Below are 14,900 nucleotides of genomic sequence, written 5' to 3'. Positions count from 1 at the left end.
CTGAAAGAGTTTAAGAGTAAACAAATTGTGTGTGTGTGTGTTTTTTTTTTTTTTCAACAAGATGATGCATTTGGAGGTGGGAATTTCAGCATCTGGAGAGTGATACATGATTCCCTAACCAATCACATTGTGAGGTGCCACGTATATAAGTTGGAGTTATCTATGTATACATTCTCACACAAAAGACACAACACGACTCTTGATATCCTGAATCCTGCTCGTGGCCTCAAACCTCAAGATGAAGACTTTGGCCATCCTGGTTTTCTGCTCCCTGGCTGTCATGTGCCTGTCCTCAGGTAAGTGACTCCGAATAAATATGGACTTTATGCGTCTTTAGAGGTCTGATTTTCTGATAAATAACATTCCATCTATTGAACTAAGTGATTACTCAGCATTTTTGAGCAACCAAAAATGTCTTTATTATACATACTGTACTATTATTATGTTCGAATACAGGCTTAAAAAAAAAATACTTGTACTTCACAGACTCCACGGATTCCCAGGGTGACGACGACAACAACGGTCGTCGTGACAACTACCGCCTGTACGACAGCTACGCTCGCCGCGACAACGGCTACTACGACAACGGCTACTACGACAACGGCCGCCGCGACAACGGCTACTACGACAACGGCCGCCGTGACAACGGCTACCACAACAACGGTTACTATGACAACGGTCATCACGGTAAGGTCACCATTTTGAATATGAATATATCTAATGCAGGGGTGTATGAAATTAAACAAATATCAAAATGACCCCCAAATCGGTTCTAAAGTGACTTGTACTTTTGTGTGCAGGTGTGTTTGTGGATCAGAGGCAGGCCGCCGCCGTCGTGCAACCCAGGGCCGCTCCTCGAGAGTTGACCTTGACCCAAATGGAGAAGTATAAGTCACACTGCAATTACACGTCACTTACTATAGTCGCCAGTATGTGTACTATAATACCATGTGTCCCTTTTGTCGCCACGCAGCCTGAGGGAGGTGTGCGAGACCAACTTGGCTTGCGAGCACATGATGGGCACATCCGGGGTCGTCGCCGCCTACAACGCCTACTACGGCCCTGTCCCTTATTAGACGCCGAATCACAACAATTGAGTCCACAATTATCACTTCATTTTGCTTTTTAATGCTTTTTATATCACCTTCTTACTTGTGGTCAAACCCTCTTTCTAGGCAAAGAACCCCCCCCCCTTCAAAAAAAAAACATGCCCGACAGTGCAGTGTGGGAGCAGAGTGAGAGGAATAGCACTTGCATGTGGAATTATTTTTCCATCCTGTACAGACCAACACAGTTTCTATATGATTATATCACCTCTGTCAGCCTGTAGAGTAGTGTGATGAAGAAGTAAACATAATGAAAATCAATGTGTGTGTGTGTGTCATTTGTCCTCATATGTGATAAATAAACACACAATATTAGCTAAATAATTTTATATAGCCACGCGTCACTCTATTCGGTGACTCTGTTTCGCAATGCATGAAAAATAGTTCATGAAGAAACAATTATTTAAATCCAACGGGCTCATTTTAACGTGAACGCATCATTTGCTGTATCCTAATAATAGAAAACAGAGAAATGTCTCCCCCTGCTGTGTGTTTCTTGCAACTTCTCGTTGCATCATTATAGTAACAGCATCTCAGAATCAGAAATGGTTTATTACTTATAATTTGTTTTGGTGAAGTAGGTGCAATCACATCTATTAAAAAATGAAAATACAAAATATACAGAATAAACAGTATAAATATATGTACACAGTCTGTTTTTTTGTTTGTTATTCCGGAAGTGCAGACTGATCTGCATTGCACTCAGACGTAACAGGACATACAAAAATTATTTCACTCTCATAAATTAAATATTGGTAAGATTTAATAGGGTCTCCTTGTTGTACATTTTGTAAGTGGAATTATATTTTGTTTCTCATTGTAATTCAAGCTATTTATCTCGCAAATTCCTATTCAGAATAAAATGATAACAAATAAACTGATTGCATGAAACCTAAAGTGAATAAATGTATATTTAACTGTACGTTGTTTTATTTTGTGATATGTATTCGGTAAAATGTGTTTTTAAAGGAGCAACTTCATGGTTTATAATAATTTGACTTGAAAAAAATGCAAAAGCAATGGATAGTACCACTGGCGTCTCGTTTTGATGACGTGCATCGTGCATCTACTTCCGCCCTTACTCGCGGCTGCGAACATGGCGAGCTAGCAAAGCGGCTAGCTGAAAGTCGTTGTGTTTGTCACTCAATCATGGGGGCATTTAGTTTCTGTTTTATGGCTTAAGTACACTATCGCCTGTGACCCTCGATAACTCATTTGTACTTGCAAGGTGGTGGGCCTCTTACGGTTTTCCTCTTTATAAGGTACAGTTGAGTTTTTGTATACAACGTTGAAGCTAACGCGGTGTTGGCTAATATTAGCTTTTCGGCTAACGGCCACTTTCCTTTTATTGGGTGATTTAAGTCTGTCTGGTGATTAAACAACAAACAATCAATGTATGCAAGATATTTTATTATCATCGGCAGTGAAGTTTGTGTAAAGGTGTATCAAATATAAACATTTGTGCTAGTGCTATACAGATTTATAAGCACCAAAATTGCTACATTGCCTTATACGGTGTTTGTTTTTTCACATTTATTTTGATTTAAGTCCCCTATTTTCTTGTATAAGATGAGTTGCTTTTTGTCATACATACGAAACTCAAACACGTTGTGTGTATATTTTTTTCAACACAGTATATACCCTATAGGTGAACTCACGTTTGGAATGTATTATTTCTTAAGGTAAAAGGAACACATCGTCACCATGGGGAGACGTTCAACCTCCTCCACCAAGAGTGGGAAGTTCATGAACCCCACAGATCAGGCCAGTAAGTACCTGTCAGCACTGTGCAAATTAACATGTACATGCGTTATCATACCTGGAATGGAACAATAATCCCTGTTTGTTTTTACACAACCTACTTTTCAGGAAAAGAAGCCAGGAAAAGGGAGTTGAAAAAGGTAATCATTATTTCCAGTGTATTCTCCAGTTATTTGTTAAACAAATTATGTCATTCTATTTGATTACTATTATATATATATTTTTTACTTAGAATAAAAAGCAGAGAATGATGGTGCGAGCCGCAGTTCTGAAGATGAAAGACCCCAGGCAGATCATCCGAGATATGGAGAAATTGGATGAGATGGGTGAGAAGATGAGCTTCTTCATTTGACATTGTTGACATCATTCATAACAACTGAAAAATACAAAATACTACAACCTTTCCGACAGAGTTCAACCCAGTCCAGCAGCCCTTATTGAATGAGAAGGTGCTGAGGGATAAGAGGAAGAAACTACGGGAGACGTTTGAACGCATTGTTCGTCTGTACGAGAGAGAGAATCCCGAAACCTACAAGGATCTGCGCAAACTTGAATTGGAATATGAGACAAAACGGGGCCAGCTGGCGCTCTATTTCGATTCAGTCAAGGTCAGTTTGTGTATCTCTTCTTTATTTCGACAACACGGCAGTTTGTGAAAATCCACCTTTGGGTGCCATAATGAACAATCTACACATGTAATAACTTGGACAAGTTTTTATTAAAAATTCAAATGTTATGAATGTTAATGTTGACTTTTTTCTACTTCCAGAATGCGGAATCTGTCGAGGTCGATAGTATTCCTTTGCCAGATATGCCTCACGCACCCTCGAATATCCACATCCAGGACATCCCTCTACCAGGAGCTCAGCCTCCTTCCATACTGAAGAAAGGCTCCGCTTTTGGGTATGATTTAAATATCCAAATGCAACACATGTATGACCTTTAAATGTACCAGTAGCCACTGGGGAGCATGGTTTGAGGACTACAGTAATCCCTTCCCACTTTGCACTTAAATGTTTGTGGCTGCTTTGTGGTTAAATACGGCCTATTTGTAAAAAGAAAATGCATATTTCAGAAAAAATTTTGTAATTTTGGCCTAAATTAAGCATTTTCTAGCATAAATATTGCTGAATGATGAACTAAAATACAAATATAAGTCACACAGAGGACACATTCAAAGACACTGTGATGATATGTAGTAATCTGCATTGGTCACTAGGTGTCAGTAATGTTACTGTAATGTTGGTGAGACATGTGAAGCTAAATCGTCAGTTTTATTTACTCCAAACGGTATTTATTATATGTGTCTATTAGGAGAGGACCTCTACCTGTCCCGTATTTGGCGGCATTGCCACCTGTCCCACGGTTACCACCAGGGAAGAAACCTCCTGGACCACCGCCCGGTCCCCCACCACCGCAAGTCTTGGCACTGTATGGTATTCCTTCACGACGGCCCTGGGGCACAGAGATGGGTAAGACGTGAATGAACCTTTAGCATCGTGATAATGATAATAATGGGTATGTGGGTTATTTACATAGAACCTTCAATTCCTGGTTTGGACAAGACGGCAACAGAGTTCGGAAGAGATCAGGACAGCGGCAGCGAGAGCGACCGAGACCGAGACGAGCTGGATGAGGACGACAGCGACTCTGAGGAGGACAGTGATGAAGAGCGGGATGAAGATGGTGACCCAAAGAGAGGAGGTGAAAGAGATGAGGACAGAGGTGAAAGGCAGGCTGGTCAGTGTTTCAGCTTCTGTCATGTTTATTTCCATTTTTTTTATTCAATGATTTTTCTAATTAAATGTCACAGAAGTAGCGCTATGGCAAAAGTAACAAAAAGCATAATTTTTTTTTTGATGATACAACCAGTTCAAAATGCTTTGTGTAATTTGTGTCCTGACACTAAGTGGATGATTGTCTGCTGCACGTTAGGCCGAAGCGTACGTTTCGCAGACATGCCCTCAGACGCAGGCGGTGATGGAAAGAAAAAGAAAAAGAGGTTGGTGAAGAAGACGAAGGCCATTACACCTCTGCAGGCCATGATGTTAAGGATGGCAGGTGGGTACAATCTTCAAACATACTTCCTCCTACACTATACTAACACTTTTACTATATTAAAATCTATATCAGGGGTCTCAAACTCAATTTACCTGGGGGCCACTGGAGCTAGGGTCTGGGCATTTATTAAAAACAGAAAAATATACAAACTTTTTCAGTGCTTTGGTTCCGATTTTCTACAATAAAAGCTCTGATAAAACATTCCACTGTTCTCGAATATTCTAATTTTTATTTTTCTGCACAAAATAAGATGAAAAATAAATAAACAAATCAACAATAAAGAAAATCAATTAATCAGCAATAAATAAATATAATAATAATAAAACTGCAAATAATAAAAACTTAAACCACATATAGTTGGTGGGTAGACAAATTATTTTTTTTCAGATTAAAATGAACAAAGCATTATTAGAGCCCTGTAGACATGACAAAACACAACTATAGTCACATTTATACTTTTTTTAAATTTACAGCATATTGCGCAACTGCAGGGTCTTCAGACACATGCTAACTCGCAAACTAGAGAGCTAGTGACCTAAACGGTAGCCTTCAAGTTATTTCCTTTAAACTTAAATAGCCAAAAACTTACCACTTCCACACGGATAGGGAGGATAACTATTAAGAGTTATTTAACCTTTAACATGAACATTAATCAAACGTAATAATTTTTTCTGGGTACATGACACCATACAGCATCCATATCAAACTTGTGCCGGCCGCACTAACATTAAACTTTCATATTAACACGCGGCCCGCGGGCCAAATGTGGCCCGCAGGACACCAGTTTGAGGCCCCTGATCTATATCGTATATAAATACATTGCTTTTAGTGGCTGCAGTCATTAGCTTGTGATGCATTTAGGTACACAAATTGAATGACACACCACACCGGATGATTTTTGTGACAAAATAGGTCAGTCCATTCCTGACGATGAGGAAGAAGAAGAGGTCGAGGAAGAGTACACAGACGACTCGGACGGTTCAGACGTCGAAGACAAGGGGCCACCAGGGGACCAGTCTCTCGGTCAGCGTCTCCCAGCCGCAAGCGGCCCGGCTGGACAGCAAGGTCCCCCGCCCTTGCAAGGTCCACCGATGACTGGGCCTCCACCGATGGGTCCTCCACCGGCTCCACCAATGAGGCCTCCGGGTCCGCCTTCCGGTCCACCTCCTGGTCCTCCGCCAGGTATGGTAGAATTTAAAATTACTGTTGAGTCAAATGTGTAAATGTGCTCTTCAGATATTATTTATATTGTGCGCATCTTCTGTTGTCTTTAGGAGCTCCTCCGTTCTTGAGGCCTCCAGTTTTACCTGGCATGCGAGGTCCAATACCTCGTCTTCTACCCCCTGGACCTCCACCAGGCCGTCCCCCTGGCCCACCACCCGGTCCCCCTCCTGGCCTTCCACCAGGCCCCCCACCACGTGGACCCCCACCCAGACTCCCACCCCCAGGACCCCCTGGTAAGCTTATGGGTGCAGAATTGTGCATGTATCAGGGTTACAGAGCCATTTTGCTGGCGTTATTATTATTAATACAGCCATTATTGTTGTTTTAAAGTATTTCCTCATAAAAGGAAATTTAGCACAAATATAGAGTATATGCATACAAATACACATGTCCCGCTTTTCCTTCCAGGTATCCCTCCACCACCCCCAAGAGCAGGAGGGCCCGCCCGTCCCATGGGGCCCCCTCATGCCCTCTTTCCTCCACCTCTCAGCAACAACGTGCTTAGCGCTCCTCCCAGCATTGTCCAACGGCAAAAAGGCCCGGGATCCGGCCAAGATGGCGCCCAGAGCAGCATGCCGCCTCCTTCCATGTCCATGCGCTCCAGCGTCATGCAAATGCCGCCTCCACCAGGGACCGCCGCTGCTAGTCACCTCCACGCCGCCACCATTGAAAAAAGAGCTAACATCACTTCAGTCTCCGGCGCGGGGGCCACCATCTCCGCCAAACCACAAATCATCAATCCCAAAGCGGAGGTCACGAGGTTCGTGCCCACCGCATTGAGAGTGCGAAGGGACAAGAGCGGCGCCATGCCGGGGCCGGCGGTTGGCCCGCTGGAGAAAGGTGGCGCCGGAGGGAGGAGGGGAGATGACGGCATGGGAAGCCACGGGTTGAAACAGCACTCGGCTGCCGCTATGGGCATGTCTCACCCAGCTCAAATTGGTGCTGCGCCTCAGCCCAGTATGAAGACCAAGGACCAGGTGTATGAAGCCTTTATGAGGGAGATGGAGGGGCTCCTCTGAGATTCACACATTTCGTCACTGGGCTGAACTGAAACAATGTTTTTGTCAGTTTTGGTAGTATTGTCCAATGCCTTCCTAGATCCATTTGTCTTTAGGACACCAGAAAAGCTAAAATGGTCTCAACAATTTGTTTTCATTTAATCTGGAATATACTACACTCTAGTAGAACAAATTTAATCTGTCCAATATATAAATATTATATTGTCTGAGACATTGGTTGAGTTTTTTTTCTCAATACTTTTTTCACCCATTGTATTTGTTGAGTATGATTTGTCTGATAGAAATGAAAAAACTTGTTTTTTTTAAGCTTTGTCCGTTTGATCTGCATCATAATAAACATGTCAAGACCTCATGCTTGAATGTGATTATATACATATATACACACACATACATAACAAAAACAACACAAATTGTCTCATAAAAATAAAATAGCTTACTTTTCGATAATACTACAATTAAAACACATTTTAAATGCAATGTGTTACATTTACGTAAACATTTACAATACAATAATCTGTTATTATGGTTCACGTGGCTGGTTCCCTTAAAAACACAATTTCCCATGAAGCTCCGGGATTTCAGCGTGACGCGTTTCCGCATCTGCGCACTGCAGAACACACGAGGCACGTTGGGCAAAAAAAAAAAAAAGCATGGCGGACGTCGGTGAGAAAAGCTCCAAGCTAGCTACACCTGAACAACATGGAGGTTCGAGTAGTGACGATGATAACAGCAACGACGACAACGGTGAAACCCAAGAGACAGTAAAAACCTTCAAAGATTTGGTAGGTTTGCCTCAAGCCAAACAAACAACGACGACCATTTGACGTAACCTAATACGTAAACATTGTGTATAAATCGTTTTAAATAGCATTCTGAAGTTGTTTTTTTTAACAAACGACAGCAATTGTTGTGTAAATTGTAAATAGGGTGTCACGGACGTTCTTTGTGAAGCCTGTGATCAACTGGGATGGAAGAGTCCAACAAAGATTCAGGTTGAAGCCATACCGGTGGCTTTGCAAGGTAAGAGTCCAAAACATCTACTCTTAGCTAACCGTAAATGCTAATGCTACTAGCTTAGATTTATCCAAATGTCATGTAGCAGCATAATATTCTATAGGTATATTCGAGTTTTGTATGATGGCCTAGCTATTATCATGGACATTGTTATTGTACTATTATTTTACATAGTGACAGTCACCCTAATCTTTACAATATCCTTGTGAAGGAAAGGACGTTATTGGCCTGGCAGAGACCGGCTCAGGAAAAACCGGCGCCTTTGCTCTGCCCATCCTCCAGTCACTGCTGGCATCACCTCAACGGCTCCACACCCTTGTCCTCACGCCCACTAGAGAGTTGGCGTTTCAGATCTCCGAGCAGTTTGAAGCCCTGGGTTCGAGCATCGGTGTCAAGTGTGGTACGTAGCCTGTAAAATAACGAGTGGAGCGCAACAAAGCAGAGGATGATCTGTGATCTGATCGTTTTTTTTTTTTAATTTCTTTTGTAGCTGTCGTGGTTGGAGGGATTGACATGATGTCCCAGTCTTTGGTGTTGGCCAAAAAACCCCACATCGTTATTGGTAAGACGATAATCACCGGTACTGAACATACGAATGATAGCTTGTGATGACATGTAATGTCCTACACTGGTTAGTAGTAATTCCTAACATGGGCTGCTGTTGTGTCCAAACCCACGTCAAGCTTAAGCTGAAAGCCTGCTGGAGAACCTCAGAGCTGTGGAGACTGTTGATATTTAAAAAAAAAAAAAAAAAAACATTAAAGAGACATCTTTTTAATGAGGCTTTTAACTAATATTTTTAAACTTTTCTTATGTTTTTATCTTTTTCAGTCCTATTTTATGCTCTTAGTCTTTAGCTTTTAACTCCAGTATTTCCTCAGGGGGGGGTCCTACACACTGGGGGCTGTGTCGGGTCTGCTGAGGGGAGGTGCCATCCTTGGGTCCCTTTGACCCGGACGGCTGGGGGTTCCTCCCTTTTGATGTCGGGGTCCGCCCGTCTGTCGGAGTCGGGGGGGCCCGGGTGTGTGTCTAGTATGGAGGGTCGGAGGGAGGGGCTTTCTTAGTAATTGTTTTTCCTTTTAATTGTGGTAATTGTTTTTAATTCTGTAAAGCACTTTGTGTTGCATGTCTTTGCAGGACAAATAAAGTTGATTTGATTTACAGCAAACACACACGAGCACAAATCTTATGAATTAATTTTATCCTGTGTAATACAGGTGATTATAGGGGTGTTATTTCATGTCTAGAGGGCTCTAATCATGTTAGATGTGTTTAGAAGTTTGTCAACAGGTAACAGGGAGTCATACTTTATGGAAATACACCAAGTAAAGCAATAAATTAGGAATTACTGTATTACATTATCTGTGTTGTGTGTTTGCAGCCACACCGGGTCGATTAATAGACCACTTGGAGAACACAAAGGGCTTCTCGTTGCGAGCGGTGAAGTTTCTTGTCATGGATGAAGCGGATAGAATCCTTAATATGGACTTTGAGACCGAGGTGAGTCGTGGAAATTATGGTATGTTTTACTTCCTCGAGTCACAATTTTTAATAATGCTTACAACCAGGTGGATAAAATCCTAAAAGTCATTCCCAGGGAGAGACACACCTTCTTGTTCTCTGCAACCATGACCAAAAAGGTAATTATGGTGTTTTATTGGGTTTTTTTTTTCTGCTGCATAAATATGAATTGTCTTTGCACCGACGGTCCTTTTGATTTGTGTACAGGTCCAGAAACTAGAACGGGCCGCTCTGAAAGATCCAGTCAAGTGTGCCGTTTCTACCAAGTACTCCACAGTAGATAAACTACAGCAGTATTACATCTTCATACCATCCAAGTACAAGGTAGCACACTTTTGGATGCACATTCCGGTTTTTCCGTCGCTTCCTCCGGAAAGCATTTAAAGCTGCTGCGGTGTGTGTGTGTGTGTGTGTGTGTGTGTGGCAGGACTGTTACCTGGTGTCCATCCTCAACGAGCTGGCTGGAAACTCCTTCATCATTTTCTGCAGCACCTGCAACAGCGCACAGCGGGTGGCGCTCTTATTGCGAAACCTCGGCATCACCGCCATCCCGCTTCACGGCCAGATGAGTCAGGTACAGCTGACCGACTCGCCAATTGTGTTGTGACGTCGACTTATTTTATTCTGAATTACGGCACATTTCTTGTCTGTTCAATTCCCCACTTTCCCCGCCCCCCTCGTTCATCAGAATAAGCGTCTGGGAGCTCTGAACAAGTTCAAGTCCAAGTCGCGGTCAGTGCTGCTGGCAACCGACGTGGCGTCCAGAGGACTCGACATTCCACACGTTGATTGCGTCATCAACTACGACATCCCCACGCACTCCAAGGTACCTTTATTCACTGCTGCCGGTAGTTTTCCTGATCTGGTCTAGTTCTTCATCATCCGTTGGTTCCACGCAGGACTACATTCACAGAGTGGGGCGCACAGCCAGAGCGGGGAGATCGGGAAAGTCCATCACGTTCGTCACCCAGTAAGAACTTCTTATTTATGTTCACCAACTGGTTCCAGACTTGCAGTTGATATTCCTATTCATGAATATAATATTAGTTAGAGCATAGAAAACCTGTTTACAGCCTGATAAATAATAGTTTTGAGCACTATTAGAGCCCTCGAGACATGAAACAACACCCCTATAGTCACCTTTACACTCGTATTCCCCAAAATAATAGACATTATACGCCGTCTGAGACATAAATAAGACTCATCATGCTCGTGTGTAGGGGAGCAGAGTGTTGGGCGGACAGGAAGTGATGTTGTTGGGAGTTCAGTTTCAGCTACAGATCGACCGATACATCGGGCCGATATTTGCGTTTTTTACTTGAATCGGTATCGGTTCACCGATGTATTTTTCCGCCGCATTATTTTCAGACAGGCATCCGCCGGGCAGCTTTGTGTTGCCTTAACACAGTGGGTTACGATCGCAACACTCGGCCATGTTAGGAATTATTGCACCTGGTGCGAGATCATTCAATATTGATCCTGCAATAAAACCCTGTTGTTCTGGCGATCAAGCCTGGTGCTTTTATGTCACAGAACATTACAGTAACATTACTGACACCTAGTGACCTATGTGGACTACTACATGTGCCTATGTCTACACAAATACGGATATTTTAAAAAGACATTGACCTCTTGTTTACATGCAAATGTAGTTGAGGGTTCCCATAATACCCAGTTATGATATGCATATGTTCTGCCATGTGTTGAGGCATCACTATTGGAACCTAGAATCAAAACTAAAATATGCACAGATGGAGAAAAAGACACGTTACGTAAGTCAGCCAGTTCGGGGGCGTGAACTTAAAACCGCTGCCATTGTTCTATATTTTTGTCGTCGTTTTAAGTGACGTGTGCTTTTATCGAAGGTACGACGTGGAGCTGTTCCAGAGAATTGAAACCCTGATCGGAAAGAAACTTCCTGCCTTTCCCACCCATGAGGAGGAGGTGATGATGTTGGTGGAGAGGGTCAGCGAGGCCCAGAGATTTGCCAGGCTGGTGAGTCAGCATTATTGCGTAATCTTGCGGGGCGTGCATTTAGTTGGGCTGACCGTTGTGATGCCCTGCTGTCCTACTCACGTAATCCAACACGAGCGCTGAAGAGGCAGGTTTTTACGTAACCGTTGTTGGGGTTTCTCGAAAAAAAAGGACCGCATCGTCTTGGGAAGTGGTTCTTATATTTTTCATTCAATTGTATTTCTTCAGGAAATGAAGGAGCAAGGGGAAAAAAGGAAAAGACCCAGAGACCGGGATGCAGATGAGGATGATACAGAGCAAGCGAGCGGTGTGAGGAAGAAGGTGAAAGGAGGCTCGGGAACGGGACGAGGAGGCGGGAAGAAGAGAGGCGGCGCCGCCTGGAGAGGCGGACGCTGAGACGACCAACTTTAACAGACTGTACATAAGCCACAACATCCAATCTCTTGTTTTTGATACCATAACAGCCAGAAGGTCACGATTATTTAATTACACGCTTTTGTGGCGTTGTAGCCCATATTTTCCCCATTTGTAGTAAAATTCTGCCGGTTGTACTTCCAAGTGTTGCATTTCTTTCAGACACAAGAGGGAGCTGTTGCTCCTTTGAGACCGGTATTTTTTATAATGAATGGGCTTAAGCTTCGAAACCACACATTTTCTTAATATGGTGCAGGACTGTCCAACTTTTTTCCAGCCAAAATAAACATATTATGGTTATTAACACTTTACATTACTCTTTTAAATGTAGTATTATTAAATTAGTTGATAATTTAAGCACTGTAGTCAACGCTATGCTGTGCTAACTCTCTCGTGACCTGTCATCCAATTATAAAGGGCATCCCTGATTTAGTGGGTGTATGCATTAGCATTGAGGGAACTCGATTCCTTGTACTGACTCGAATTGAACTCGCTCAAATACTCGATTCACTGGCGTAACCTGTCAAAGTCGCAATTGAGCAACAAGTGTGTGAATCGGGTACTTGAGGCAGCCGTCGAGCACAAATTGTTGTGAATCGGGTAGTCACCCGTGACAGCACATGCGCAGAAACACATTCACAACAATTGTCACCACTCTTTTTGACTTACCCCGCATTTAATTGCACCCTGACATGTTATCTGGTTTCTTTTTATTAGCTAGCGGTAAGGACCCGATTCAGTTTTTAACAAAAAAGTTTTGATCGACTCGTTCATGACTAGCACATCAGTAGTGTAAAGGCTAAATATCAAACAGGAGCCTATGCAGCGTCTAAAGTGAATGCGTGTTTAATACTGCGTGAGTGAGGTGTCCACAGTAGGCGGGGGCTGTGGAGAGGTCTAATGTTTTGGGTCTAGGAGGGGCCCCAGTGTGGAGGCAGCAGCCCTGCCTCGGTGGTGCATACCAGAGCCCAAACACATGCCTGCATCTCCATTGTGTGCGTGGAGCAGACCGTTGCACAGAGGCTGCGCATCAGCGGGAGAGCCGACTTGGGTGGTGAACCGGACCGGACCCGAATCGATCAACGACACCAGGTGAGTTCGGAATTCACCGGCCGAACATGGATGATGATGACGGGGTAGTTCGAGTGCCAGTCACGACCGACTGGGGGTGTGCTCTCGGTCCTTTTTCCTAACTTACTTTCAACTTGTTTACGTTTTTTGTGTTATTTGTTGTCTGTTTTTCTCCCAGACTGTTGTTAATCAGCTAAACCCAGCCTGCTCTATAATTAGCAGTTTAAGCTAGCTGCCCGGGTGCACTTTGGGTGAAACCGGACAGGTAGCATCGTTACAAGGTTATTTACCACTGATAAAGAATTGTTTTTAATGCTTAGTGAATAACCTAAAAAAGCCTGACATTTGTGTAGGTTTATCGTCGCATAAATTTGTTTCAACGACTTTACGGTTTGTTACGTAAGCTGTAACAGTAATGAGCAGTGTGCCACCAGTGAGTGTTCCGTGTGTGTGTGTGTGTGTGTGTGTGTGGGAGGATAATCTATATAATGACCACATTTCTCAAGATTATTTAGACATATAATACAAAAATGTCGACGTCGCCGCGTCCCGTCCGTTGCTCTGCAGAGCGGCGCAGTTACGCACTATGCGCAATGTCATGACACACATCGGCGCAGTACTGTTGAGGTAAGTGATGACAACTTTTTAGCTAATCTCAATGGCGGCGTGTTTTGGATTTAAAGCTAAATGTTTTTCATTCATTCATTTTCTATCGCTTTTTCCTCACGAGGGTGCTGGAGCCTATCCTAGCTGTCTTCGGTGCGAGAGGCGGGGTACACCCTGGAATGGTGGCCAGCCAATCACATGGCACATATAGACAAACAACCATTCACACTCACATTCATAGTCGCCAATTAACCTAGCATGTTTTTGGAATGGGAAAATAATCAAAAATAGGCGTTAAAGGTTAGCTAAGAAGCGTCAACACATGTCATGTCGTTTTTGAGGGCATGAGATTGTTGAACAGTGTGCACCAACTGGTGGGTGGGGGACCCAAAAGTGGGTCACGGGCGGGATTTATTCATTCATTAATTTTCTACCGCTTATCCTCACCAGGGTCGCGGGGGATGCTGGAGCCTATCCCAGCTGTCTTCGGGCGAGAGGCGGGGTACACCCTGGACTGGTGGCCAGCCAATCACATGGCACATATAGACAAACAACCATTCACACTCGCATTCATAGTCGCTAATTAACCTAGCATGTTTTTGGAATGGGAAAATAATCAAAAATAGGCGTTAAAGGTTAGCTAAGAAGCGTAAAAAAAAAAAACAACTGACTCTTGGGTCAGTAATCATGATGTGGGCGGTCCCTATGTATAAAATGTAAACCTGTTTCTGTCTTTTTGTGTCTTCTAGGTGGCCATATTGCTGTCGTGAACCCAAGACAAGATGTCTCATCGAAGCGGTCAGGAGGACCCGGAGCGGTACCTGTTTGTGGACCGCGCTGTGGTCTACAACCCAGCCACACAGGCTGACTGGACAGCCAAGAAGCTGGTGTGGGTCCCCTCAGAGCGCCACGGCTTCGAGGGGGCCAGTATCCGCGAGGAGCGTGGCGAGGAGGTTCTGGTGGAGCTGGCGGAGAATGGCAAAAAGGTGTCCGTCAACAAGGACGACATCCAGAAGATGAATCCGCCCAAGTTTAGCAAGGTGGAAGACATGGCGGAGCTCACCTGCCTGAATGAGGCGTCGGTGCTGCACAACCTGAAGGACCGTTACTACTCCGGACTCATCTATGT

General features: G+C 43.7%; 4 protein-coding genes across 8 annotated transcripts in view; all 4 read left to right on the top strand.

Annotated features, from left to right (window-relative positions):
• The first annotated feature begins 162 nt into the window (after window positions 1-162).
• bglap (bone gamma-carboxyglutamate (gla) protein) lies at window positions 163-1,353 on the top strand. Its single transcript, XM_058049695.2, has 4 exons — window positions 163-296; window positions 487-687; window positions 801-885; window positions 974-1,353. The coding sequence occupies exons 1-4, from the start codon at window positions 239-241 to the stop codon at window positions 1,074-1,076; spliced, it is 447 nt and encodes a 148-aa protein (XP_057905678.2). The 5' UTR covers window positions 163-238; the 3' UTR covers window positions 1,077-1,353.
• An 821-nt stretch (window positions 1,354-2,174) lies between these two features.
• On the top strand, window positions 2,175-7,523 carry wbp11 (WW domain binding protein 11). 2 transcript variants are annotated; one of them, XM_058048233.2, is made up of 12 exons: window positions 2,175-2,368; window positions 2,789-2,874; window positions 2,976-3,007; window positions 3,100-3,193; window positions 3,279-3,475; window positions 3,637-3,770; window positions 4,182-4,339; window positions 4,407-4,571; window positions 4,803-4,928; window positions 5,841-6,110; window positions 6,203-6,385; window positions 6,561-7,523. In XM_058048233.2, exons 2-12 carry the CDS (start codon window positions 2,811-2,813, stop codon window positions 7,169-7,171), a joined length of 2,034 nt encoding a protein of 677 aa, XP_057904216.2. In that variant the 5' UTR covers window positions 2,175-2,368; window positions 2,789-2,810; the 3' UTR covers window positions 7,172-7,523. The 2 variants fall into 2 exon arrangements, with proteins under 2 accessions (XP_057904216.2, XP_057904214.2); XM_058048231.2 differs by having other exon boundaries at window positions 4,407-4,607.
• Window positions 7,524-7,784: 261 nt separating this feature from the next.
• Window positions 7,785-12,398, top strand: ddx47 (DEAD (Asp-Glu-Ala-Asp) box polypeptide 47). The gene is made up of 12 exons (XM_058048234.2): window positions 7,785-7,953; window positions 8,098-8,191; window positions 8,397-8,585; window positions 8,676-8,747; window positions 9,567-9,685; window positions 9,754-9,825; window positions 9,914-10,030; window positions 10,134-10,280; window positions 10,395-10,532; window positions 10,606-10,676; window positions 11,572-11,701; window positions 11,909-12,398. The coding sequence occupies exons 1-12, from the start codon at window positions 7,822-7,824 to the stop codon at window positions 12,074-12,076; spliced, it is 1,449 nt and encodes a 482-aa protein (XP_057904217.2). The 5' UTR covers window positions 7,785-7,821; the 3' UTR covers window positions 12,077-12,398.
• Window positions 12,399-12,835: 437 nt separating this feature from the next.
• LOC131102729 (myosin-10) overlaps window positions 12,836-14,900 on the top strand; it is a 49,703-nt gene continuing 47,638 nt past the window's right edge. For 2 of the 4 annotated variants that reach the window (XM_058048226.2, XM_058048224.2), the window contains exons 1-2: window positions 12,838-13,186; window positions 14,521-14,898. In XM_058048226.2, the coding sequence (XP_057904209.2) occupies window positions 14,554-14,898 (345 nt within the window). In that variant the 5' untranslated portion in view covers window positions 12,838-13,186; window positions 14,521-14,553. Of the gene's footprint in view, window positions 13,187-13,214; window positions 13,793-14,520; window positions 14,899-14,900 lie in introns of those variants that run through there. The other 2 variants (XM_078797430.1, XM_058048225.2) reach the window with 2 other exon arrangements.

This window comes from Doryrhamphus excisus, linkage group LG16 (assembly GCF_037039965.1).
Source record: "Doryrhamphus excisus strain RoL-2023G ecotype Guam linkage group LG16, RoL_Dexc_Guam_v1.1, whole genome shotgun sequence".
Taxonomy (NCBI): domain Eukaryota; kingdom Metazoa; phylum Chordata; class Actinopteri; order Syngnathiformes; family Syngnathidae; genus Doryrhamphus; species Doryrhamphus excisus.
Note: the sequence above shows the minus strand (reverse complement) of the source record. Positions and strands in the feature narration are given on the sequence as shown.